The sequence below is a fragment of the Fringilla coelebs genome, assembly GCF_963513975.1.
Source record: "Fringilla coelebs genome assembly, chromosome: 15".
Lineage (NCBI taxonomy): Eukaryota > Metazoa > Chordata > Aves > Passeriformes > Fringillidae > Fringilla > Fringilla coelebs.
The window spans coordinates 2,778,627-2,803,804 of NC_140041.1; the positions used below are offsets into that span (position 1 = coordinate 2,778,627).

The following is a 25,178-nucleotide window of genomic DNA, read 5'->3' on the forward strand; positions in this document are numbered from 1 at the left end:
GCGGGCACGCTTCAGGCTCCCCCATCCCCGGGGCAGGGGGACACAGCCTGGCAGCCCTGGCTCTGCTCGCTGGACCTCAGGGGCAGGGCTGTCTTCTCCGTGGACCTCCCCGACGAGGCCTCCAGCCCCCGCAGGCAGCGCCCTCCTGCATCCCGGAGCCAGCCCCGAAAATCCCGGGAGACGTAGAAGTAGATGAAGGGATCAAAGCAGTTGTTGCAGGCGCTGAGCACCAGGGCCAGGGCGTAGGAGATGTAGGTGCTGTTGTTGCAGCCCGTGGGCTCCAGCAGGTAGTGGATGAAGAGCAGCACGTTGCTGGGCGTGAAGCAGACGATGAAGACCAGGAGAACCAGGGCCAGGACACGCACCACCTGCCCGTGGCTCCCTCCCTTGGCCAGCAGCCGCGCTAGGATGCAGCTGTAGGAGATGATCATGAGCACGAAGGGCAGGCCAAAGCCCAGCCCCACCAGGGACAGGAAATAGTAGCCAAAGAACCTTTGGGTTTCCTTTTCCAGCACATCGTGGCACGTCACGATGTTCAGGCTGGAGATATTGCGTGTGTGGGAGCGCAAAAGCAGAGGGCTCATGCCCAGCCCCACCAGCAGCCAGATGCCCACAGAGATGCCCACTTTGCCTCTCGTCCAGCTGGAGCCCTTCCACAGGAAGGGGTGTGCCACGGAGATGTAGCGCTCCAGGCCGATGCAGGTGAGGAAGAAGATGGAGCTGTACATGTTCCCGTAGAAGAAGGCCACCATGGCACGGCACAGGTAGTCCCCAAAGGGCCAGTGGTTGCCCAGGAGGTGGTAGGAGATCTTGAAGGGCAGCAGGAGGACAAAGAGCAGGTCTGCCCCGGCCAGGTTGAGCAGGAAGACGGTGCTGGAGCACCTCCTGAAGTTGGTGGCCAGGACCCAGCAGGCCAGAGCGTTGGCTGGCAGCCCCACCAGCAGGACCACGGAGTAGAGGGCAGGCAGGAGGCGGGTGCTGAGGGTGCTGTTGAGAAAATCTTCCTCGGAGGCCTGGGAGCACACGTTCTTCTCCTGGGGAGTGAGGGGGATCAGGGATCGCCCTTTCTTGTTGGGCACTGCGGGGACACAAGGGCACACAAGGCATTGGGCTCAGCCACGGGCAGGAGCTGTCACCCCTCCCTGCAGAGCCACCACTGAGCACAGGAGGTGGCATCTGCCTGTCCCATGGCAGGGGAGCCCCCAACACCCTGCTGCCCTCACCCTGCAGAGCTGTGCCCCGTTCTGTGCCAGCCACCACTGCAGCGGTGCCAGCCCTGCTCTGAGCCTGGACGGGCTCTGCCCCCACAGCCCTGGTGCTGCTGGTGTCCCTTGTCCTACCCAGCCCGGCACAGAGGGGTCAGGAGGTCAGCACAGGGCTAGGATAGTCCCAGCCGTGTCCCAGCTCAGCTTCCCACCACAGACAGAGACATCTTCTCATCTTCCTGTGGTTGGGGGATTTTCGCTGCGTGCAAAGAACTAAAGTAAAGAACAGGAAGGTCCCAGGACACCAGAGAAACAGCCCAGGATCAAATCCCTTTTCTGGCTTGCTCAAAAAAGAAACCAGACAGGCTCTGCACGTCACCCCCAGCTGCAGAATTTCTATCCTGATGGTCCCCAGAACACCCTACCCTGGGGGGCTTTGGTTACATCCAACACATCTCCCACAACCTCTGCCCCCTCTCCTCATCAAGGGGATGGAAAATCCAGGTTACGAGAGCAGTAATCTGAATTTTGCTGCCAAAAGGGGAAATGCTGGCTGGGTTTCAGGTCTTCACTCAGATTCTCAATGTGGACACAGAGGGAAGGCAGCAGAGCAAACTCTCCCCATGTCACCTAGCCATCACCTCCAAGTGTCATGGGATGTGATGTTGGGGTGTCCCAGTGAGGCATCCCTGCCCTACCCCATCACCCCCAGACCCACCGGGGCACTTACCTGAGGAGGGCTGGGCAGCAGAGCCAAGCCAGGCACAGCTGAGCAGGAGGGTGACAGAGGCAGCAGCAGAGGCAGGTGACAGCCCCCGCCAGGACATCTCTGCGGAGTGGCCACTGTGCCAGCCGGGTCTGCACAAATGGCCCGGGGCTGGTGACACCGCGGGGCTGTCACTCGTCCCTTTCTCTGCTGACGCCCCCTGTGTCTCCACCACGTCACGCCGGCGTCCTGCCCACATCCCTGCGGTGCGACAGCCAGACTGAGGCGTGGGGTGACCGCCAGTTGTCCCCACAGTGAGCACCTGGGGCACGTCACCGAGGGGGGAAATTTCCAGCTGCGTCACACGACCATGGGGAGGAGGAAGCAGCAGCTGGAGGCGGCTTGGAGAAGCACAGCAGGATGATGGAGCTGTTTGTGCCCCGTGCATGGGACAGGAAGGTGGCAGCGAGTTCACAGGCTGGTGACATGTGGCCCTGCCCCATGCAGCACTCCAGGGCTCTGGGCATCCTGGCTGCCCAGTCCTGCCAGGGCCACACCGCCCCAGGATCCATCACTGGGGTCGGGGTGACATGCTGGTGTCACAGCCATAGATGGGACCACCCTGCATTGCCCCCTTCTTGTCACCAAAGTGGGGGGCTGGGTGACCTCCAGTCCATTTTTCCAGGTAAGAAGGGGAATACCAGAGCCAGTGGCACATCCCCAGCCCAGCCTTGTGCATTGTCACATGCCAGGGGACCAGGACAGGTGCAGCCAACCCTAGAAATGTCACAGGAGGAGAAAGGGATGAAAGGGACAGTGGGGAGAGCCACGAGCAGGGAGCACAGAGAGAAATCCAGACAGAAAGAGAAGTGAGAGATGAGCGGGGTGGGAGAGGGTTGGGAGGGGATCAGGGGGACAGACAGGGACTGCTTGGGGTCCCTCATGATTCCAGGTGGCCCCCACTGAATGCCACTGCTCAGCTGTGTGTCCCTGTCCCCACGGGAGGGTCCAGCCAAGCCAGGGGCTCTGTGTCCTCTGTGATTTGGGACCCCACACATCCCTGTGCTGGGGGCTGTCCCCTCAGTGTCCCACATGTCCCCACATCCCAGAGCCAGTGTCCCAGTGTCACCACATCCTGGGATCAGTGTCCTGTGCATCCTCATGCACAAGGACTCAGTCCCCAGTGATCCTAGTGCTGCGTGCCCCAGCACTCCCCATGTCCCCCTGCCCAAGGACAGTGCTCCACATCACCCCATGTCCCTGTGATGCTGTGCCACACATCCCCATCTCACACAGCCCTCTGTCCCCATGTATGTCCCTGTCCTCCTGTCTCCTTGTGTCCACATGTCCGTGTGTCCCTGTGTCACATATCCCTGTGTCCCCATGTCCACATGTCCGCATGTCCCTGTGTCACATATCCCTGTGTTCCCACATCCCTGTCTCCCCACCTACATGTCCCCATGTCCCTGTGTCACATATCTCTGTCACATGTCCCTGTCTTCCCACATCCCCATGTCCGCATGTCCCTCCCTCTCATATCCCTGTGTCCCCCTGTCCCCCTGTCCCCCGGTCCCCGTGTCCCACGGTCCCGCCTCCACACGTGCAGCACCGACCACCAGGCGGCGCTGCCGCCCCAGGGGGGCGGGGCTTGCTGGGCGCGGTGGGCGGGGCTCCCGGCAGGGCGGGTAAAGGGGTGGGGCTGGTTGGAGGCGGCTCTGGGGGCGTGTCTATCAGTGACTGGTGGGCGGGGCCTACTGGGGGCAGGGCTCGCTTTAGGGCGTGGTCTGTGAGGGCGGGGCGGGGGCTGTGAGGGGCGTGGTCGGTGGGCGGGGCGCGGCCGGCCCGGCAGTTCCGGGCTCCGCACACGCGGATTGGGGCGGCGGCGGTCGGGGACTGCACCGGGATCAGGATCGGCACCGGCACCGGCACCGGGGCAGCGCAGCCATGCAGCCGCCGCCGCGCAAGGTGAGCGCCGGGCCGGGCCGGGCCACGGGGCGGGTCACCGGGGCCGGGTCCTGCCTCGCTGCCGTGTCCTGCAGCCGTGACCGAGACTCGCCCCCGGCGGAGCCTGCCGGGGCTGGGGAAGCGAGGCCGCGGTTGGGCGGCGCTCAGGAGGGGGGGCCGGTGGGCACCGGTACCCGGGCGGGGCGGACAGCGCATCCCCGCGCCCCGTGCCCGCCGCGGCCGCGGGGCTGAGCGGGACCTTCCCGCAGGTGAAACTCACCCAGGAGCTGCGGGTCCATCTCCTGGAGCAGCTGTCGGGCCTGCAGAGCAAACAGCAGCGGGACGCCGAGCTGCTGGAGGACATCAGGTAGGGCCCGCGCAGGTGACACCCGGGCCGAGCTGACACCGGGCAGCTCATCCCATGTCTGTCTGTGTATGTGTGTGTCTGTGCGTGTGTCCCCAAGCTGACACCGGGCAGCTCATCCCATGTCTGTCTGTGTATGTGTGTGTCTGTGCGTGTGTCCCCAAGCTGACACAGGGCAGCTCATCCCTTGTGTGTGTTTGTGTTTGTGTCTGTGTCTGTCTGTGTGTGTCCCCAAGCTGCGACCAGGCAGCTCATCCTGTGTGTATGTGTCCCCAGGCTGAGATGAAACAGCCCGTCCCACGTGTCTGTGTGTGTCTGTGTGTGTGTCTGTGTCTGTGTGTCTGTGTCTATCTGTCTCTGTGTGTGTGTGTGTCTCTGTCTCTGTGCGTGTGTCTCTGTGTGTCTGTGTGTCCCCACACTGAGACCCGACACAGGTGGGCCAGTGACCAGGCACGGCTCACCTTGAGCCTGTCACCTCGAGGTCATGGGCACCACCACCCACTGGGGTGGCCTGGTGGGGGCAAGATGGTGGCAGGGGGAGACGGTGAGGGGGTGATGGCAGGGGGATGGTGGCAGCAGGTGATGAGAGGGATGGCCCATGCCTGCCCCTCTCTGTGTGTCTTCTCTGTGTCCCCTCTCCCGCCAGGTCCTACAGCAAGCAGAGGGCCACCATTGACAGGGAGTATGGGCAGGTAAGGAGGTGCCACGGGATTTGGGATCAATGTCCTGGGGAGGCCCAGGCCCCATCCTGCCGGCCTGGGGCAGGAGCTGGGCACGGCCCCACGCAGGCAGAGGGCAGCCGCGGAAATTTTCCGAGCCTGGCTGCTCCGTGCTGGCCCCGCAGGGTGGTGGCAGATGGCTCATCCTGCCGGGAGGACCCTGGCCACGTCCAGCACCCGCTGGGGGCTCTGCTGAGCACGGCATGGCCCAAACCTTGGGTGTTTTGGGAGCCTGGAGGGAAAACCTTGTGGGGGGAGGAAAGCGCTGGGCTCTGCTGTCTGCTGGGTCATCGCAGGGCGCTGCTCTGAAATGTCACTTTGCTTTTGATGTGAGATGTCCCTGCAGCATCCCCTGGGGACCTACTGCAGCAGAATTGTGTCCCCCCTTCCCGCAGCTGGTCACCGTGTCACTCCCCTCCCTCACGCCCTGCAGGCCAGGGGTGACCATCCATCCCCCCAGGGTTGGGGTCTTGCTGTGCTTGGCTTTGCTGGGGCCCCTTTACTCTGTCTCTGTAGCCAGTGTTTCTCACTGATGTCCCCTTGCAGGTGCTCTGTCCCAAAAGCCACAGCGGGGGGGGGGGTCCTTTCATTGTGGTGGCTGCCCCCCAAAAAGGTTTTGTGATGGACAGCACGATGGGATTCCTGCTGACACTGAGCCACGGGGATGTGTCTGTTCTGGGGGTTACACATGTGTGTCCCCAGGTCCATGGGGTGGGCAGCCGGGTGGGGGAGCCCAGTTCTGGGCCCTGAGGGGGGTGGTGGGTTCTGGGCTGCCCGGCAGGGTCGGGCAGTGCTGGTGATGCCGGGTCTGTCTGCAGGCGCTGCAGAGACTGGCCAGCCAGTTTGTGAAGAGAGACTGGCAGCGGGGCCGTGGCGAGGCCGGCGACTCCAGGTGGGCTGGGGACAGGGACAGGGCTGGGGACAAGCAGCTGGGGTTTGCCATACCTGCCCATAGCCCTCCCACCTTGGAGATGCTTATTACCAACCAGGATTTGGATGTCACCGGGACGCAGCCGTGGGTGGGATGTCCCCAGTTCCAGTCTGCGGTGACTGGGGGTGCTAGCAGTCCTGCTGGGCATCCCCAAAAGGTGTCACAGGGCAGGGAGTGCCCGGCCCTGTGTTAACCCTGTGCCCCCAGGAGCGTGGCAGCTGTCTGGAAAGGCGTCATCGAGGGGACAGCACACGCTGGGCAGGTCCGTGTCACCGCCTCCGAGAGCTACCGCGCCCTGGCCGCCGAGGCCGCCCGCAGCGCCCGCCTCTCCAAGGAGAGGACACTCAAGAAGGTACCGGGGCAAGGACATGTCCCTGTGCCCAGGCGGTGGGGACAGCTGTCCCCCCCAGCTGACGCTCCCCGCAGGGCATCGAGCGGCTGCAGAAGGCGCAGGTGGAGCTGCTGGAGACAGTGAAGGAGCTGGACAAGGCGAAGAAGCAGTTCAGCCACCTGCGGCGCAGCAGCGAGGTGGCCAAGGACAAGGCGGCTGATGTGGAGGCGCGGTGAGTGGGGCACACGGGGCCGGGGGGCTGCCGTGGCTGAGGGTGGTCTCACTCCCCCTCCATCCTCCCCAGCCTCCGCAAGAGCGACCGGCGGATATTTCACACCAAGGCCAGCCTGCAAAAGCTCAGCGCTAAGGTGGGTGGTGCGGGGGTTGGCGGGGTACCCGCGTGGGGGACACGGGGCACCATCGCCAGCCTCTCTGCCCACATCCCCACAGTTCTCAGCGCGACTGGCCGAGCACTCGAGGCAGCTGGCAGGGGTGCAGAACGAGTACAGCTTCGCCCTGGTGTCTGCCTCTGCCCACCTGGAGCATTACCAGCGTGTGGAGCTGCCCGCAGCCATGCAGGTAGGAGATGCCCGGACCCCCCCTGCCCCTGCCCCAGGGGCCCACAAGGAGCCTCTCCCCACTGCCAGCAGGGAGGGTCCCATTGGCTCAGGGTCAGGGCTGGCTGCCCTGGGGTGTCAGGGACGCTCCAGTGGGGGGATGTGGCAGTGCTGGGGGTTCCCTCTGCTTTCCCCCAGGCTCTGGACGGGGACCTCTACGAGCGGCTCCGGGAGCACTTGTCAGCTGCCAGCCGGACCGAGGTGGAGACCTGCCGGGCCACCCGGGACTGGTTCCAGGGTGTTGTGGAGGCATCGGCACGGGTAATGGCACTGTCCCCCGAGCTGGGTGGGACACGAGGGCACAGGTGAGCCCCCGGCCCCATGCTGCTCCCTTGCTGCAGGTGTGCCGGGAGCAGGACCTGCTCCTCTTCCTGCAGGACCACCCTGCCTTCTCCCTGGCACCTGAGCAGCGCTTCCAGCTCACTGGGTTGGAGGAGGTAAGTGGAAGGGGTCGTTACAGCGAGGTGGGGTCTGCACAGCCACCCCCTTGTCATCGCCGTGTCCTTGCCCAGGTGTGCCTGCTGCCACCAGCAGACGAAGGGGCCAGCCTGGAGAAGGAGGCGCGGCGCTGGGCCACACGGGTGGCCCGGGAGCACAAGAACAGGGCACACAGCGAGGAGGTGGGTGTTGTCCTGCCCCACGGAGCACCAAGGGGCTCAGGGAGGGGCTTTTGCAGCCCCTCACCAGCTGCCACCACCCTCTGAGCTGTGGGTGCCCACCCAGGTGCTGCAGCGGCTGGAGGCCAGGCGGCAGCAGGGGCTGGAGGCGGAGGCGGCGGCTGTGGAGCGGCAGATGGAGGAAGTGAGGGAAAACATCCGCAAGGCAGAGGTGGGACACTTGTCAGGGAGCTTGGGGTGACATCGAGGTCTGTCACCCCCAGGGTGGGGGATGTAGGGACAGGGAGGGGTGGTGGCTGGGATGCTGCGCTTGGGGTGTGGTGCTGGGGATGCCAGCACACCCGGGGATGGGGGCGATGGGGTTGGGACACTGCCAGAGGTAGCCTGGGCACTGTGACAATGTGTGGTGTCCCCAGGTGAGCCGAGTGAAGGCCGAGGCACGGCTGGCGCTGCTGCGGGCAGCAGGGCTGGACGTGGACACCTGGCTGGCAGGGGCCATGGTGGGGACAGGCGAGGAGACCCCCACGGGGCTGGACCCGGCTGAGTTCGATGACTACGAGGACAGTGATGAGCCGGATGAGGATGATGAGCCTGGGCCTGCTGCCCGCACCTACCCCTACACCTGCCGGGTGATCTTTGGCTACCAGGTATGGCCCTGCCTGCCTGCCCTTCACCCTGTCAGTCCAGAGCTGGCAGCTCAGCCTCTCTGCCCCTCTCTGCCACTTTGTCCCCATCTCCTGCAGGGCTGCCAGGCGGATGAGCTGTCCATCAGCCAGGGCGAGGAGCTGGAGATCATTGAAGATGGGGACGCAGAGGAGTGGGTGAAGGTGGGAGCAGGCTGAGCCCCCCTCTTATAGTGGGAGACACCTTTTGGAGGTCCCCAGGCTGACCCCGCTCTGGAGCCTGGGACGTTCACATGGTTTCTGTCTCCTCAGGCTCGGAACAAGGCTGGGCAGGTCGGCTACGTCCCCGAAAAGTATCTGCTGTCCCTGGGGTGTGACTCGGGGGCTGGGCTGGGCCCCCCAGGCCCCTCTGCCTTGCACCGCCAGCTCTCCAGCATCATGGCTGCAGAACTGGTGCTGGAGCCTGGAGGTGGGTGCTGGGTGTCACCCCCCCCCCCAGAGAGGGGGGCGGCATCCAGAGGGTGCTGAGCCCCCTCCCCGCCCTCCCCACAGCCTGGCTGGTGCGAGCCCTGTACGACTACGAGGGGCAGAGCCCCGAGGAGCTGAGTTTCCCTGAGGGAGCCATCATCCGGGTGCTGCCCCGCGCCGCCGGCGAGGTGGACGATGGCTTCTGGACCGGCGACTTCGACGGCCGCGTCGGCGTCTTCCCCTCCCTGGTGGTGGAGGAGCTCACCGGGGCCCGGGAGGCAGCGGGGCAGGTTGGTGCCAGGAGGGTCGTTGTGTCACCCTGGCACTTCCATGAGTGCTGAGGCGAAGACCCCCTTCCCACCATGCCCATCCCTCTTGGCTGTGTCTTCCCAGGAGCTGCCATCACCATCCCCACCACCCTTCTCCCCTCCTGGCCTCGCACCTGGGGCCAGCCTGGTCCCCAGCTCCGCTCCTGAGACAGCACTGGGAGGTGAGTGCTGGGGAAACCGGGACAACTGGGAAGGGACTGGGGGAGCCTGGAAAGCCAGGCTGAGCTGCTGGGCACTCCCAGGTTGCCGGCAGGATGGCACGGGCAGCGGGCAGAGTTCCCCAGACCTGGCAGCCACGCGCCTGCGGCCGGTAAGACCCTTCACAGGGATGCTGTGACCCCAAAACCTACCCCAGCCCCTCTGTAATGGAGCCACCCGTGTGTTTTGGGGGGTCTGAAGGGGGATGAGTGGCCTCAGCCCGTTGGCACCACTTCTCTCCCTCTCTCTTTCCCCCTCCTCTCCCTCTCTGCAGCTCCGTGCGCCGCCCCCGCCACCCGGCAGAGCCCCCGAGCCCGACCCCGAGCTTCACTTCAGCTGACCCTGTGGGTGCCCCCAGCCCCCCTCCCCTAAAAAGCTTTGCCTCAGCAAACCACCACAGGCTGCTGTCCCAGCAGCAGGAGCTGCTGCTGCCCCACATCCCGAGCTGGTCTCTCCAGGGGCTGCATCCTGCCCAGTGCTGCTTGCAGAGTGGTCCTGCATCCCAGTACAGCGCCCAGAACCCCTTTTTTGGGGTGCCCAGTGCCACAGCCAGGCCCCATCTCACCCCCCTCTTGCCTCCACCCTTCCTGCCTGGCATCACCCGTGCACTCCCAGCCCTGGTTCCTGGGGGGCTCATCTCTGGCCCCTGCCAGCCCCCACAGCACCTCCCCACGAGCAGGAGTGGGGGGCTGCTCCAAATCAATCAATAAATCCCGCTGGCCCTGGCGAGGGGTTCAGCAGCTTTAATGGTTGTAGCTCGTCTATGTACAGGGCGTTACACACCGAAGCCGGCCTGGCCCGGGGCCATCCCGCCCCCGGGGCCGGGCTCCGGCCCCGCCTGTGCCGGGACGGGGCCGGGAGCTCCTCTCTCCGCCAGCATCTCCCAGGGCCCTGCCGGTGCAGGGTTTGTGCCTGTGCCCGCTCTGCGTGGCAGGGGTGCCCGAGGGGGGGCTGTGCTCTGTGGTGAACGTGCCCGGTGGGCGGGGGGTGCTCCCCACCGCCCCGGGGGGGGCTCAAGCCGCTGCCTCCATCCCTGCCCTCGCCGCGGCCCCCTCTGATCCTTCCCCCGAGCTGGGGGGCCGCGGGGGCAGCGGGCTCTGGGCGCTGTCCTGCCCCTGCCAGGCCCGAGGGTCCCTCGGGGGGGTCTCCGGGGAGGGTGCGGTGGGTGGGACTCGGGTACCTATTGCCAATGGGATGAAGGCTGGCGCCGAGCGCGGTTGTCGGTGTCGCCGGCGCGTCGCTCCGGCCATGCCAAGCGCGTAGCTGCCCACCCGGGGCCGGGCACGGCTGCCCCGCGGCTGCCCCACGGCAGAGCCCCCAGCCCCGAGGGGCCCGGGGGCTGCGCGCCTCCGGTGCACGCTCCAGCCGGGAGCGGAGAGGAGCTGCGGGGAAAGAGGCAGGATGGCGCTGGTGCCCGCAGCCATGGCATCTCCCCACCAGCCGCAAATGGGACTTCCCGGAGTCGCTGGGCACGTCCCGACCCCTGGAGAAAGGGCTCAGCCTCTCTCCATCTCCAGCAGCAAGCTGAGACCCACCATGGCAGGGACACTGGCAGCACCCTCCCACCCCCCAGACATTGTCCCAGGGGCAGGGGACAGGCACTCACGTCACACACGGTCCTGCTCCCCGGCGCTGGGCTCCTGTGGGATGGAGGAGGGGGGTCAGCGCTCCCGTGGAGCTGGGGCTGGGCTGGTGCTCTCCCGTGGCCACAGCATGACCCGAGGGGCAGAGCCCCACTGAGTCTCCAGGAGTGAGTACAGCCCAGGCACCTTCTCTGCCCTTCCCCACCACCTGCAGGACCTGATGAGCAGCAGCCAACAACCCTGGCGCTGGCTCTGACTGTGACTGAGGGCATGGGGGATGGGGGAGGGTCCAAGTGGCACCAGGGCTTGCTGACAAACATCCCTGGGAGGTCCTGTCACCGTTCTCCTGGGACCCTATGTCCTGGAGCAGCCCAGCACCACGGGCAGCATCCAGGGCAACAGCCTGGCACTGCAGAGAGGACAGACATCACCATGTGCCCGGGCTTGCCCTGCACCTAACTGCTTCTCCGGGGATCAGAGGGATTCCCAAGGCTCAGTGGGCCACAGGAGGACTTGTCACCACCTCCCCAGGTCTCTGGGGAAGGGCTGCAGCCCATCAGCTCTATCCTGTCTTGCCCTTCTCCATGAAACAGCTCAAACCTTCCAGCCTGGTCACCAGAAAGCAAAGAGGGAAACAGTGGGATCCTGCTTTGTCCTTATCCAGCATCCAGCCAGGCACCTCTCCCAGTCCTCTCCTGAGCTGACCCAGTCCTGCCCCATCCCACCCCCTGCCAAGGGCTGCTGGCATGTGCATGGGCTGTGCCCAGCCCCAGGGGATCTCCATGGCTTTGAAGCATGCCAGGAATTTTACCCAGGCATTTGGCTTCCTTTTTCTTCCAAGGGCTTTGCCTAGTGCTGGTTTTGTGAGGCAAGTCAAGGCCCAGCTCTTGGAGCTGCTGACACTACACAGGGGGTGTTTCCCAGCCCCCTTCCATGAAAATCACCTTTTCCCAGCTGCAGAACCACAAATGAGCGTGTAACGAAATTCTGGGTGTCTGAACCACCACCACCAGCCTCGTTTGCTCACTGGTACCAGCACAGAGGCAATTCCAGGGAGAAAATCCCCTAGGGATTTCTAACCCCTCCAGCAAGGTGGTTGGGTGGGATATTGGGAGGTACCAGGGTAGTGGGAGTTCCAGGGAGGGTGGGCTTTCCTCCTCTCTGAGCACAGCTCCTCAGGAGCAGGGAAAACAGCCAAGACACGACCACTTGGCTTTGCCATTCCCTGGCCTTGGCGGTAAGGAAGTCTCCTGGAGAAATCTGCCCCTGCCTGTTCCTTACGGGCCACACTGGAGCCCATTGAGGCTCCAGCTTTGGGGACACCACGTGCAGCAGTGGAGCTCTGCCAGGTCAAAATCTCAATGGATGTCCCCAAAGGAAAAGGAGCCCCTTGCCAAGGGGAACGGGCAGCAGGTCTGCAGCACCTCCCAGTGCCCCTGAAGCAGGGGGAGACCTGTCACAGTCACTCCACTGCCTCAGACATTGGAAAATAGATGGGAAAAAGCAATCCCCCTCCAGCCCAGGGGACCACATGGGGACCAGGAAGAGGAGGGACATACCTGCTGCTTCCCATCCTCTGCTCCGGACTGTTTCCTGCTGCTCTCGTCTCTCCCCAGCTCCTCCGCCTGTTCCTGCAGACTCAGGCTCCCGTGAATATCCGACACTTCATCTGCCGACGCCAGTCCGATCTCCTCCAGGCAGATGCCGGCTCCTTCCCTCGCCAGCTCTCCCGGGATGTTGGGGCTCGACGCTGCCAGCACCGGCAGGCTCATCAGCCTGCGCTGCCGGCTCGAGCTCCCGGGAGCGGAGCCAGCATCCGGCAGGGACCCCGCCGTGCCCGGTCCCACCGGGCCGGACCCCGCCGTGCCGGGGGCCACCGGGCCGGGTCCCACCGGGCCGGACCCCGCCGTGGCGGGTCCCACCGGGCCGGACCCCGCCGTGCCGGACCCCGCCGTGCCCGCCCGCCGGCTGTCACGGGTGCCGGAGCTGGCCGATGTGTTCGCGGCTGAGCTGGCGGACAGGCTTTGCTCGGCGCTTCTGGCACTCTGGGTGCCCGTGTGGATGGCTCCGTTCTGCAGGCCGCCCGTGGGGACAGTCCCGTTGAGCGCCCGCTCCCGCTGGAGCAGCTCGCTGCTGCGCTCCAGCTCCTCCGTGCTCGGCGGCCGGCTGCCCGCGGGCAGGGCCCCGTCCGGCTGCTCCGGCAAGCACGGCTTCTTCCCGATGTGTGTGACACGGAACCTGCAACGGAGGCAGCACAGAGCAGTCTTTTCCGTGTTGTCCCACCGCTGGATTCCCAGCTTTTCTGTACCTCCAGCCCCGGATCTCCTCTCTTTGCCGTGATCTCCAACCTGTCTGACCCATTCACGCCTACACAAGCCGTGCCCCCCAAACTGATTTTCCCCTTCATTTTGAGCAAACAGAAAGGGAAGGATGGGAAGCTCAGTCCAGGTCTTGGCTGGGGCAGAGCAAGATGGATGACAGCTCTTGGCAATGCCCCGAGACAGCCCGGATGACAGCGTGCCCCCAGTGAGGGCAGGACAGGGGTTTGGCAGGCGTTTGGATACAGGGATCAGAGGCTGGAGGAGTTGTTTGGCTAGAATCTGCCAGAGCACATTTTGCACCATCCCCTGGAGGGCTGGATGACACCTGAGTGTTCACCAAGGTTCCACCATGAGCAGGTAACAGCTCAGAGCTCCTGGGTGGGCAGGAGAAAAGCTGCAGAAATGGGTCTGACACCATCAAAGGGTGGGTTCATAATCAGAGGTGATGCAACATTGCACATGGGGAGAAGAGTTAGGGATCACAGACTCATGGAACGGCTTGAATTGGGAGGAGGTCCTAAAAGATCATCCAAACCGCCCTCCACCATGGGTAGGGACAATTTCCCTTCAACCTGGTTGCTCCAAGCCCCACCCAACCTGGCCTTGGACACTCCCAGGGGCTCAGGGGCAGCCACAGCTTCTCTGGGCATCCTGTGCCAGGGCCTGCCCACCAAGTTCTTCCCAATATCCCTTCTAACCCTGCCCACTGGCAGCAGGGAGCCATTCCCCCTTGTCCTGTCACTCTGTGCCCTTGTCCCAAATCCCTCTCCAGCCCTCTTGGAAGCCCTCTAGGCATTGGAAGGGGCTCTAAAGTCTCCTTGGAGCTTTCTCCTCTGCCAATTCCCTCAGCCTGGGAGGAGCAAGGTGCCAGCAGAGCCTGAAAGTCTGAATTGTGATTGTGCTGACTGTGAGTCCTCCCCACCAGCACTGCCAGCTGTTGCTGGACCAGCAGAGAGGAAATCTCCTCCACGGGGAGCTGGTGTCCACCAGGCAGGGAGGGCACTCCAAGGCCAGCACTGAGAGCTCGTGGGGCCCATGGCTCACCCACAGCCACCCTCACTGCGCTTGGATCCCACTTGGAAAAGCCAACGGACCTGGCTGAGGTTCAGCTGCGAGGCAGTGTCAGGGCAAAGCACAATTTCAGAAAGTTCAGGTACTGTTGGTGTGGAAAGAACAGCAAGACACAAAAGTCAAGCACATGGCAGCACTGCTGTTCCAAAGGTAAAGCAGAGAGGTCCAAAAGATAAGAATAGATGCCAGGAGGGTTGGCAGAGATGAAGGAGACCACTTCCAGGCTGGAGCCCAGCCTGTGGGCAGCACCAACCCCTCAGCAGGGCCAGAAAGCTGCTCATGACTGGGAGGGTGGAGGAGAGAAATGTTCCAGAGAAGTTTCCCAGGCCAGGCAGCAGAAAATGTGACCTTTCAGGTCTGTCCAGATATTTGGAGATAAGACACCAGCACTGCGACTTGGGGAGACCAAAGAATGTTCTGGCCCTGAAGAGGGACAGGAAGAAGACACAAGTGACTGGATCACTTCTTGGTGATGCCATTGAGCAATGTCAGCCTGGAAGAGTCGGGAGAGGAGTCAGAGAGCAGGAAGAGTTTGGACCAGAGAGGGCACAAGAGGTAACGTAGCCAACCTCTGGCTGGTGAGGGAAAGCAGAGGAGCCCTGGCTGGCTGCCTCATCAGCATCCCTGGGATTCAGTGGGATGTGACACACTCTGGCTGATGGGGCTGACACAGATGTTTTGTGGACAAGCTCTGCCACTGACTACAGCTGGTTGAGGGAAAGCACTGAGCTAAGTGGTAAATCATCCTATACCATACATAACCCTGAGTGCCCCAGAAGTTTAGAACTATTTAGGTGCAAAAAGCCCTCAGGAGGTCTCCAGTCCAGATCCCTGCTCATATCTGGGCCCTCTCCTACCCTCAAGCTCTTTGCCCAGAGCCCTGTCCAGTCAGGTTTCAGAAATCTTCAGGGATGGAGATTCCTCCACTCCTCAGGGCCCTGTCAAGGGCTCCTCATGGCAGAACAGTTTTTCCTTGCATTTCTTCTGGATTTCTCCTGTTGTAACTCATGGCCATTGCCCCTTGCCCTTCCCAGTGCAGGTCTCTGAGGAGAGTCTTGTTCCATCTTCATTTAAATTCCACTCACCCTTTGGGAAGTGTTAGAAGACAATTAGATCATCCCTTTCTAATTCTGCAGGCCAAAAAAGCCTCCTCAGGTGCCCCATACTCCAGCCCTGGATGATCTTGGTGGACCTCCACAGCTCCCATCCTTTCCACTCCTCAGGGATGAGCCTGTGCCTACCAGGACCAGAGCTCATTCCATGTAGGACCAGGCTGGACTCTCAACCACTGCATCCAAGGCAAGAACAATACCAAAACCAAAGGAGAACAACACCTGAGGGTCTCTTTAACTCTAGGGGTGGGTTAAAGAAGCCCTGTTTTGTAGGGTCAGTGCTGGGTTAAAGGACTTCAAAATATTCGTCATAAATAAGACACAGGAAGGGCAATCCTGGAAAAGTCATCCAGGATCTGGAAGGGAAAAGGGGCCAGCCTGGAAATAAGAAGCAGAATCTGGGGGTGGGATCGTGGCTCATGGGCACATAGGTCCTTTAGCAGCTGGACCTTGTACCAAAGAGGTTCAGGTTTGAAAGTAAAGCCTTGGAGAGATGGGATGACTGCTCTGTGGAGAAGGCTGGCGTGGGGTGTGACACTAACAGGGTTAAAGAGGAAAAACAGGAATTGAGGGAAGGTGCCTTTGGGAAAGGAGAGCATCTTCTCCAGCACTCCGAGTGCTGAGAGGAGGCTGGGGAGAGCACGGACAGAGGACATGGAGGAGGGGATGGAGCTGGGCACCAGCCAGGGAATGAATTAGTGGTGAGTAGGAACTGTGCAGAGCCCTGGCCTGCCGGGCACCACCTCCAAGGACAGCCACGGGCACGGAGCGGGGAGCTGGCAGTGCCCATGAGATGTGATCTGAGCTGCAATTGGGAGTCCAGCAGCTCTCTCTACTTCTCCAGCTACCCAGAAAGCCCCAGCTCACCTCCCTGCTGAGGCTCCTGCCCATGGTGGTGGGAAAATCCACATGATAGGACACAGGAAATGGCTTCCCACTGCCAGAGGGCAGGGATGGATGGGATATTGGGAATGAGGAATTGTTCCCTGGCAGGGTGGGCAGGCCCTGGCACAGGGTGCCCAGAGCAGCTGGGGCTGCCCCTGGATCCCTGGCACTGCCCAAGGCCAGGCGGACAGTGGGGCTGGAGCAGCCTGGGACAGTGGGAGGTGTCCCTGCCATGGCAGGGGTGGGATGGGATGAACTTTGAGGCTCCTTCCAACCCAAACCATTCCATGATTCCATGCCCACTCTGGCTCAGCATTCCCATGAAAGGACTGTCTCTCTGGACCACAACATGAAGTTTCATCGAGGCTCAGGCCCTGAATGAGGACCTTGTGTACAATCTGAGTGTGGCAGAGCTTTGTGTCTCACCAAGGTGGCTATCCAGGGACCAGCAGCTGCTTGTCACCCTGCCCCAGTCACCACAGCCGGAGGGAGCCAAGCCCAGGAAGGCTTTCCTAACCCTTTCTGCTGGGGAATGGGGCAGCCTGGGCGAGCCTACAGACTGTCCTACAGGTTAGTGACGACACAGTGAGACCACAGGAAGCTCAGGAAGTCCCTTGAGGTGAAACCAGGTGGGGATGGAAAGCATTTGTGGGAAGTATCAGGAACACTCCCCTGTTCTTACATTGCTGCTGTGTCATCTAATTACAGACAGACATCGTTGGAGGCAGCGACCTGGAGCAGCACAGCCCCTCTTTCATTCTGAGCAGGTGGTGGCTTGCACCTGGGACATGCTGTCCCCTCTGTCCCCCCCAGTGAGGTCCCCAAAGCCCCCAGATGAGCAGCAAGGCCCTGCTTGCAGCAGGCTGGGACAGCAGGCTCTGAAAGGACATGGAGCTGGGGCTGTGCCCAGCACTGACTCAGCAGGAAAACCCAGCTTGAGTCACCTTCCCGGAGAAGGAGGGAAGCCACCGGTGCATCACAGCCTGCCACACACCACAGGCATTTCCAGGTGCAGGAGCCACCTGGCTGCTCAGGAGCTCCAGCTGCAGAGCTGCTGCTGGGGCATCTCGGTGTGCAACAGCACGAGAGAACCTCGGGCACGTGGGGAAAGGGCAAGGAACAGGAGGACTGAGGAGAGCCCGTGGTGCTCATTCCAGCAGGGAAATGTCTGGCAAAGCTCGTTTGGGTACCTGCCCACTGAGAAGACAGTGGTCTCTCCGGGGTGCATCCTGCTCTTGCCCTCCTTGGAGCGCCCCTGGCGCTGCAGAGGGTGCCTCTTCCTCCTGCTGCAGTGGATGCAGGGGGCCTGCGTGGAGCCCAGGTGCACTGTGTGGTGATGTGGCGGGCCCCCGTCCTGGCTGCTGCTGTGGTGACAAAGGCTGCAACAGAAGATGACAGGTTGTGTCACCTCAGGGAGATGTCCCAGCCCTGGTGCAGCCCCACTGCAGCAAGGCCTGGGAGCAGCAGCTCCGGGGGTGGCAGGAATGAGGAAGAGCTGTTCCACTCGACAGTGGGGCAAAGCACTCCTCAAAACCCTCAGGAGAGCAGGACTCCCCGTTGGGAAGATGCTTTGTAGCAGCTGGAAAGGAGCTGCTTGTCCCTCACTCCCAAGCTGCTGTGAGCTTCCCTCACCTGGGCACTGGCACTGGCATGTCTGCTTCATTTTCCCCCAACATCTCCTTGAGAGCCTCCACGTTTGCTGAAGAGAGAGGGAAAAATGGGAATGCTGAAGAGTGAGGGGAAAACGAGCCAAAGTGGTCAGCAGGGGTCCGGGCCAGCCCAAGGAGGTGCTCACCTTCGTTTTGGATGATGCATCTCACGATCTTCTCCACGGTGTCATCGTTCTTCTCAGCCTCATCTGAAAAGAGACAACGTGGCACTGAGGGCTGGGATTCCAGGGCTCTGCTCACTCATCCCTTCCCAGGAGCAGCTGCATCAGCAGAGTTGTTGGAGAAGCCTCGAGTCCCCTGTCACACTGGGAAGCCACTGGGGAACACCAGATCCCTCATCCTGGAAAAGAAACAGCTGAGCCAGCAGCTGCGTGTGCAGGGAGGGGGGTGTTGCTCCTTCAGAGCATCTGGAGAAATGAGAGGGAAGCAGGTTCTAAAAAGTTGGAAGAGGAGGGTCTTTGTCCAGCCCTGGAGCCCCTGGCTGCAGGATGCTGCAAGTGCTCAAGGCTCAAGGGTAGACAGGACACGTCCACAGAAAATAAACCCACTGAGACCGCCTAAACACAGAAGTGGGGAACACACAATGACACAATGGAGACCCAGAGCTGCACACTTGAAAGCTTACACGACTGTTCCAAGGAATCTTGGCTGGTGCCTGCTCTGCTGTGGAGTTCACCCACAGCTTTCAACTCAACCTGCTTCCAGCCACTGTTGGAGGCAGCAGGGATGGATGGATGGATGGATGGATGGATGGATGGATGGATGGATGGATGGATGGACGGACGGACGGACCTCCAGCCTGGTCAGCAGTGTGAGATGTTCCTGTAAGCAGGCTGGAGCTGTGGTCTGGCAGGCAGCTGCCTCAAAGGCTGAAGAGCTGCTACCATGATCTTGGAAGATCTCCATCATCCCATGGAGATGTTTCCCTGGGCAGTGGCGTGTCCAGAGGGCAAAGCCCATCCTGGAAGGTTCAGAGGCCGTCTCCATGTCATGTACAGCCAAGACATAAAAGCCAGAGGAGCACATCCACAGGCACCTGGAGGCTCTGGCTGCCCCGAGGACGAGCCTGAGGAGCCGTGTTTCCCTCTGGAGCGCAGGCAGCAGCAGCAGGAGGTGCTGATCCTCCCCAGCACTGCCAGCAGCACGTGGAGCTGGAGGAGTTCTGTGGCACCATGTGGCTGTTCCCAGCCTGGGAAGCAGCCGCAGGAATGTGTGTTCCCCACTTCAGCAGAGGCTCAGGAAAGCGCCGGATGACAGAGCTCGCTTGGGCCGGGCACCCACGCTCGATGCGGCAGTGACTTCCCAATCCAACTAGCCCAGAGTGACTTGCAGTGGCCTGAAGCCATGGAAAAAATTCCCTACAGGTCCCTTCCCCTTCCAGCAGCAGCCCTACCTCTGTGGGCTGCATGAACACAGCAGGGACCAGAAGAAGACATGACCAATAACAAACACCAGCTGGCTCCCTGCCAGACATCCTAATGCCGGAGGGGCAGAGGCACTTGTGCTCCAGCTGGGAGAGGTTTTCCTTGAGGGAACAGGGGTTATGATTGAGATGCTGGGGATTCAGCAGGTCCTGGATGTTCGTCAGAATTACCTTTTGGTGATAATGCTCCTTTGGGAAGGGCCAGGCACTGGCTCCCACCTCCCTGTCACCTCCAGCCATTGTCAGCTCGTGGATCAGAGGGATCCCTGGCCCTCACACTCCCGATCCCCAGGGAACACCACATTGCTCTCACCGCCCCAGCCCTTTATCCCGACCCAGCCACACGTGACAGGTAACCCTCCCAGCCCCATCCCACATCCCAGAAGGGTGCATGAGGAGCACCAGCCCACACCAGGCACAAGGCCAAGCCCCCAGCGAGCCCCCACTGCCCAGCACTCACCATCCTGGAGCTCCTCCACCTCATCTTTGTCATCTGGGTCAAGCTCGTCCCGGAAGGTGCGGCACCGGTAACCCTTCTTCTTCAGGACATGGCAGATCAGGAACCCCACCAGCCCCATGATGAAGAAGACAAGGACAAGGAGGAAAACCACAGTAATGCCGTGCTGGGGATCTGTCTCCCCATCGTGGGGTTCATGGTAGTCTGACATGCGGATCTAGGAGGAGGGGGAAGGCAGGTCAGAGCCGCGGCGCTCACCCCCACCCTGTGCCCATCCTCCCGTTCCTCCTGCGGGGCAAGGGGCAGCTCCCAGCCGGGGGCGGCTGCCCGGGGCTCAGCCCGAGCCCCGCAGGCTCCGGTGCGGTGCGGGGCCGCCCGGAGGGCAGGACCGGCCGGAGGCGGCTCCTCGCGGTCTCCCAAGGACACTGCTGCCCCGCACGGCCCGGCAAGAGGCATCCCAAGGGCAGCGGCGGCGGCAGCGTCCCCGCAGGCCCGCCGGCCCCGGGCTGCGGCGCTCCCCCGTCCCTTGCAGGCGGCTTCCCAAGGGCACCGGTGCCCCGGCCTGCCCGGGGCTCTGCGGCGGGCGGCATCCCCCGGCTCGCCCTTGCCGGAGGATGGCTGAGCATCCTCCCGCGCCGCGCCGCTCTCCCGCAGCCCTCGGTACTCACGGCCGAGGCCCTCCACCGGCACCGGTACCGGCAGCGGCAGGCAGGGAGCCGCGGCAGCCGGGCTGGCGGAGGGCCGAGCCGCCGGCCGCTCCCGCATCGTCCTCCCGCAGAACCGAGCCGGCTCCCCCCGCCCCGGCTCCGCCGGGCGCTCCCGGCTCCCTGCCCAAGGGCTCGGCGCCCGCGTTCCCGCTCGCCGGCTCCGCTCCCCGGCGCGGAGAAGGTCCCCCCCGCCTGTCCCCCGGCCCCGCTGCGGCGGTACCTGGGCCTGCGGTCCTCCGCAGCGCTCTCCTCTTCACCTTCACCTTCACCTTCACCTGCCTCCTAGCAACCCCGCATCCCCGCGGCTGGGGACCGCGGCGAGCATCCTCCGGCCCCCGGGCCCCGGCTCCGTGCCTGCCTTCCCCCCTTCCCCGGGAAGGAGCCAGCTGCCTCTGCCTGCCGCTCTCTGCCACAAGAGCACCCGCCTGTCCCGATCCCAGAAAAAAATCTCCGGAGCTGTTTCGGCGGAGGAAGGCGCGGAGAGGAGCTCGGGGAGATGCCGGAGGCTGCAGCAGGACACGCAGGAGCGCTGCTCAGGGAAGCTGCCAGGCTGCCGCCCGCCCCGGGGTGAATAACCTCACCCGCACGCGTGCCAGCCCCGAGCTCCCCTGGCACCTTCCTTCCCTTGAATTTTAGGGCACTGAGCCCTGGCGATGGGAGGGAGAAGGGTGGAAGTGGGGCTCAGTGAGAGCAGGACTGATCACACAGCAGCGTGGGGGGCAGGGAGAGGGGTGCAGACCCCCACACGGGGATCCCAGCACCGAGGAGAGGGTGGAAAAAGAGCCCCGGGAGACTCCCGTGTCTCCCTCCCTCCTTCCTAAAAAAGGAGTGGCTAAGCCATTGGAAATCTCACGCTGTGGTGGTCCCATGACCTCCTTCCCCATCTCCACCACATTATCCTCACTCTGGGAGGCTTCACCCACCACTCTTTTGCTACTGGAAATCAGACGTGCTCCTCTCCATCCTTCAGCCACCCGCCAGTTCTCCACCCAAACCCTGAGGAATGCAGCCCTTGAAACCCCTCCCAGCCCATCTCCATGAACTGAGCTTGGATCCATGCACACATTCCTCCATGGGAGCCATCCCATGGGAATCCCTAATGGGAATTACCCCACTCCAGTCTGTCACACAGCCTGTGACTCCTCCAGGCTCTCAGCCCTGCCTCGCTCAGGGCTCCTGTCCCTCTGCACAGGTCACCAGCTCTCAGGAGGAGCTCTCAGGAGCCTCCTCCATCAGCATGGCTTCAGGATGTCACCACATCACAGGTGACACCCGCCTGCCCGCTGTCCTGACAGGGAGACAGGAATGGAATATCTGTGCAAGAACAAGACTTCTCCTCCTGCCACGGATTGCTGAACCACAGGACAACAGAGCTCTCCAAGCCCTGGACCAACAAGCTGCTGCATCCTGCAAGTCTCAGCTGAGGAAGAGCTCCCAGAGTAAAGCTCAGAGGCAGTTTGCTCCTTGCCCCTGTTTCTGAGCACAGGGGGAGCAGGCAGCTCTGGGTTTCTGCAGGGCCCTGAGGGGATGCAGTCACGGCCAGCGTATCCCCGCTTGTTCTGCCCGTGCCCACGCACGCTGCCCTGCACAATAAATCTCTCTTTCTCCTCCTGGGCGTTCCCGCCCACCCAGAGCATTGCTGCACCCTGCCCCCTGCCAGCTCCCCACCCCCTTCCAGCATCCCACCCCCTTTCCTGGTTGCAGCCATGCCGGGCTGATCAGGACTCCCCGTTCGAGGGGACATTCCCATTTTCCCACAGCCTCTGGTGTCAAGGCATTTCCACAAGTGTGGCACAGCAGCCTGGCCCCGCCTGAGCACAAATCCTGGCCTTGGTGGGGTGAGCCAGCATCAGGAGGGGGTTCTGGGGTTGTCAAGCTTCTCCCTCCTGGTTCTGCAGCTGGATTACCCCAGCTGATTGTTTTTCTTCCTTAATTCTCCCAACCAGGGATCGCCTGCTCCTGGTCTCCATCCTGCTTCCCCCACCTCAGCTTCAGTGTCCCTCCAAGGCCTCAGTCCTTGGCCCACTGTGGGACCCCGTTAGCATTTTATTGGTGCCACACAGCACCTTGCAGGAGACCCAGAAACAACACCCTGGCACCTCTGTGCCCCAAAAGCAGCCAGCATTCGAGGCATGGACCCACACAACAGAGCTCTCCCTTCCAAGCAGGCTGGCCAGGGTCATCCTGGCCGTGTGGGGACAGAGCCCACATGGGGACAGCCCCACAGCAAGCTGGGGAGGTGCAGCCATGGCTGTGGGCTGCCTGCTCGTGGCACATCCATAGTCTGGGCTTCCTCTGTCCCTCCTGACCCCATCCCAGCTCCTCTCCCATCCTGTGTGACCCCACCAGCTGAGGCAGTGGGATCTGAGACACAGGACAATCCAGCTGGATAGGCAGCTGCCTTCTCTCTGCCTGCCTACCTCATCCAGCACCACCAGAGGAGGAGGAGGTGGAGGAGGAGGTGGAGGAGGTGGTTGTTACACGGTCCAGCACGGTGCTGGCCCAGAGACTCCTCTCTGCCTGGTGAGGGGCACTGCTCTGGGACTTGTCCCTGCATTTCCCATGTCCCTTTCAGGGAACTGAGCTCCTCTTTACCCATGTTTTTAGGACTTATGAAACATCCTTGCTCGTGGATGAACCAATTAGTGATGAGCTCCCCTACAGTGGTGAGTTGGAGTTGCCTTTTTTCCTCATGAGCTCAGCTGGAATTCTTGGGGTGTTCTACTCTGCATTGACCAGAGCCAAAGTGTCAGCACTTCCTGACCTTGGAGATGGCCTCAGCCATGCCTGGAAGTGTCCAAGGCCGGGCTGGATGGGGTTTGCTCTAGTGGAAGGGGGTTGGAATGAGATTTAAGGTCCCTTCCAACCCAAACCATCCCCTGCCCTTCCTTCCCAGTCCCCCACTTGGGGCTTCCCTGAATCCTGGAGGTCCTTGGAGGCTTCTCTCCCTCTCCAGGCATTGCCTGGAAACACTGACATTTCAACCTCTGCGTGCTTGGGAGGGAGGGGACAGAGTGGCCAAGGAGAGGCTGGTGGGACAGTGCTGTCACCTGTCACCCTGTCCCTTGGCTGGCTCTGGTCCCAGTGAAATTCCAAGTTACCTCTTGTCCGCTCTTTTCCTGCTCCTCTTCCGCAGCCATTGGAGCAAATGTCACCCCACAAACAGTGGGACCACGTCCTTTTGGGGGATCAGCTGCCCTGGCCCCGCTGCCTGTCCACGGAGCAGCTAAACAGGCTGGACTGGCCAGATCCAGGCTCCTCTCGGGGTCTTCACTTCGATGCTCAGCCCAAAAATTGTCCTCACGTCTGCAAAGCTGCTCCATCCCATGGTGTCAAACGTGCCCCTGCATCCTCAGCCCTGCTCCAGCTTTCCAAACATGCCCAGCAGCTAATGGCCGTTAAACCACAGCCTGCTTTTGCTCTCTGAGCACAAAGAGCATCTAAAAATATCCCTGACACTTCCCTGCTCCGCTCCAACACCCGTGAAGATGCCCGGGGCAGCACCCGGCTTCCAGAAGGACAGCTCAGGCAGCAGAGTGATCCCAGCTGGAAGCAGGGCTGTGTCTGTGCTCTCCTCAAGCAGGGCTGTGTGTGCTCTCCTCTCCTCAAGCAGGGCTGTGTCTCTCTTCAAGCAGGGATGTGTGTCCTCTCCTCAAGCAGGGATGTGTCTCTGCTCTCCTCTCCTCAAGCAGGGCTGTGTCTGTGCTCTCCTCAAGCAGGGCTATGTCTCTCTTCAAGCAGGGATGTGTGTCCTCTCCTCAAGCAGAGCTGTGTCTGTGCTCTCCTCTCCTCAAGCAGAGCTGTGTGTCCTCTCCTCAAGCAGAGCTGTGTGTCCTCTCCTCAAGCAGAGCTGTGTCTGTGCTCTCCTCTCCTCAGCAGAGCTGTGTCTGTGCTCTCCTCTCCTCAAGCAGGGCTGTGTCTGTGCTCTCCTCTCCTCAAGCAGGGCTGTGTCTCTCTTCAAGCAGGGATGTGTGTCCTCTCCTAAAGCAGGGATGTGTCTCTGCTCTCCTCTCCTCAAGCAGGGCTGTGTCTCTGCTCTCCTCTGCTCTCCTCTCCTCAAGGAGGGCTGTGTCTCTGCTCTCCTCTCCTCAAGCAGGGCTGTGTCTGTGCTCTCCTCTCCTCAAGCAGGGCTGTGTCTCTGCTCTCCTCTCCTCAAGCAGGGCTGTGTCTCTGCTCTCCTCTCCTCAAGCAGGGCTGTGTCTCTGCTCTCCTCCCTGGATCCCCAGGCAGGCACTGGGACGTGTCCCGGGTGGCTCCGTGTCCCGGGTGGCTCCGTGCCCTGGGTGGCTCTGTGTCCCCAGGCTGGCGTTATCTGGTGGCAGCAGCTGGTGGAGCAGGGACAGGACAGGACAGGCGTCATGAGGGAGCACCAGAGCAGGGACAGGACAGGACAGGACAGGCGTCATGGGGGAGCCCTCACAGCTCCGGGGGCTCCCAGCACAGCCGTGCTGCTCAGCACGTTCAGATCCCTGGGATTTCCTGCAGCAATGCACCTGAACTCGGGCCTCAGTGAGCACCAGCCATGCCCCTCGTAACTGCTCTTATCAGTGCTCTCTCAGAACCCTCTGGAACCCATCAAGGTTTCTAAGACATCAGCTGTGCTAAACAAGAAAAAAGAAGCTGAGAAACCAAATTCCAAGACCACAAAAAGCAAATAACAGCAGCAAAGCACCTGGGTGTGACCAGTCCCATATTGAGAGGTGCACTCAGAACACATGGACCAGACAAAGGCACCAATTAGAAATGTCTGCAGAGAGTTAGAATGCATAAATAACTGTATAATGTAAACAATAAATAGCTTCTGCTTAATCATATTGGTCAGTGGCCCAGGAGTCCTGAATTCCCCCCAGTTTCCCAGGCTGGGTGCTGGGCTCGGTGCCAGGTGCCCTCTCTGGGT

The 25,178-nt window shown here is 62.1% G+C and overlaps 3 protein-coding genes across 4 annotated transcripts; 1 reads left to right on the forward strand and 2 right to left on the reverse strand.

The window, feature by feature from the left end:
* Window positions 1–11: 11 nt before the first annotated feature.
* LOC311159450 (proteinase-activated receptor 3-like) lies at window positions 12–2,032 on the reverse strand (the record flags this gene model as incomplete). Its single annotated transcript, XM_084215545.1, has 2 exons — window positions 12–1,078; window positions 1,936–2,032. The coding sequence occupies 2 exons, from the start codon at window positions 2,030–2,032 to the stop codon at window positions 12–14; spliced, it is 1,164 nt and encodes a 387-aa protein (XP_084071671.1).
* Window positions 2,033–3,796: 1,764 nt separating this feature from the next.
* Window positions 3,797–9,611, forward strand: FCHSD1 (FCH and double SH3 domains 1). Of its 2 annotated transcripts, XM_084216015.1 has the most exons (19): window positions 3,797–3,876; window positions 4,125–4,222; window positions 4,866–4,911; window positions 5,757–5,830; window positions 6,077–6,221; window positions 6,296–6,432; window positions 6,505–6,568; window positions 6,651–6,779; window positions 6,956–7,078; window positions 7,159–7,254; window positions 7,330–7,437; window positions 7,541–7,645; window positions 7,851–8,081; window positions 8,178–8,261; window positions 8,370–8,526; window positions 8,610–8,815; window positions 8,919–9,015; window positions 9,097–9,164; window positions 9,327–9,611. In XM_084216015.1, exons 1-19 carry the CDS (start codon window positions 3,856–3,858, stop codon window positions 9,390–9,392), a joined length of 2,055 nt encoding a protein of 684 aa, XP_084072141.1. In that variant the 5' UTR covers window positions 3,797–3,855; the 3' UTR covers window positions 9,393–9,611. The 2 variants fall into 2 exon arrangements, with proteins under 2 accessions (XP_084072141.1, XP_084072140.1); XM_084216014.1 differs by having other exon boundaries at window positions 7,159–7,437.
* Window positions 9,612–9,787: 176 nt separating this feature from the next.
* RELL2 (RELT like 2) lies at window positions 9,788–24,533 on the reverse strand. Its single transcript, XM_084215764.1, has 8 exons — window positions 23,383–24,533; window positions 19,578–19,791; window positions 17,820–17,882; window positions 17,657–17,723; window positions 17,215–17,403; window positions 12,195–12,873; window positions 10,659–10,692; window positions 9,788–10,434 (listed from the first exon to the last, which is right to left on the reverse strand). Exons 1-7 carry the CDS (start codon window positions 23,602–23,604, stop codon window positions 10,660–10,662), a joined length of 1,467 nt encoding a protein of 488 aa, XP_084071890.1. The 5' UTR covers window positions 23,605–24,533; the 3' UTR covers window positions 9,788–10,434; window position 10,659.
* Between the last annotated feature and the right edge of the window lie 645 nt (window positions 24,534–25,178).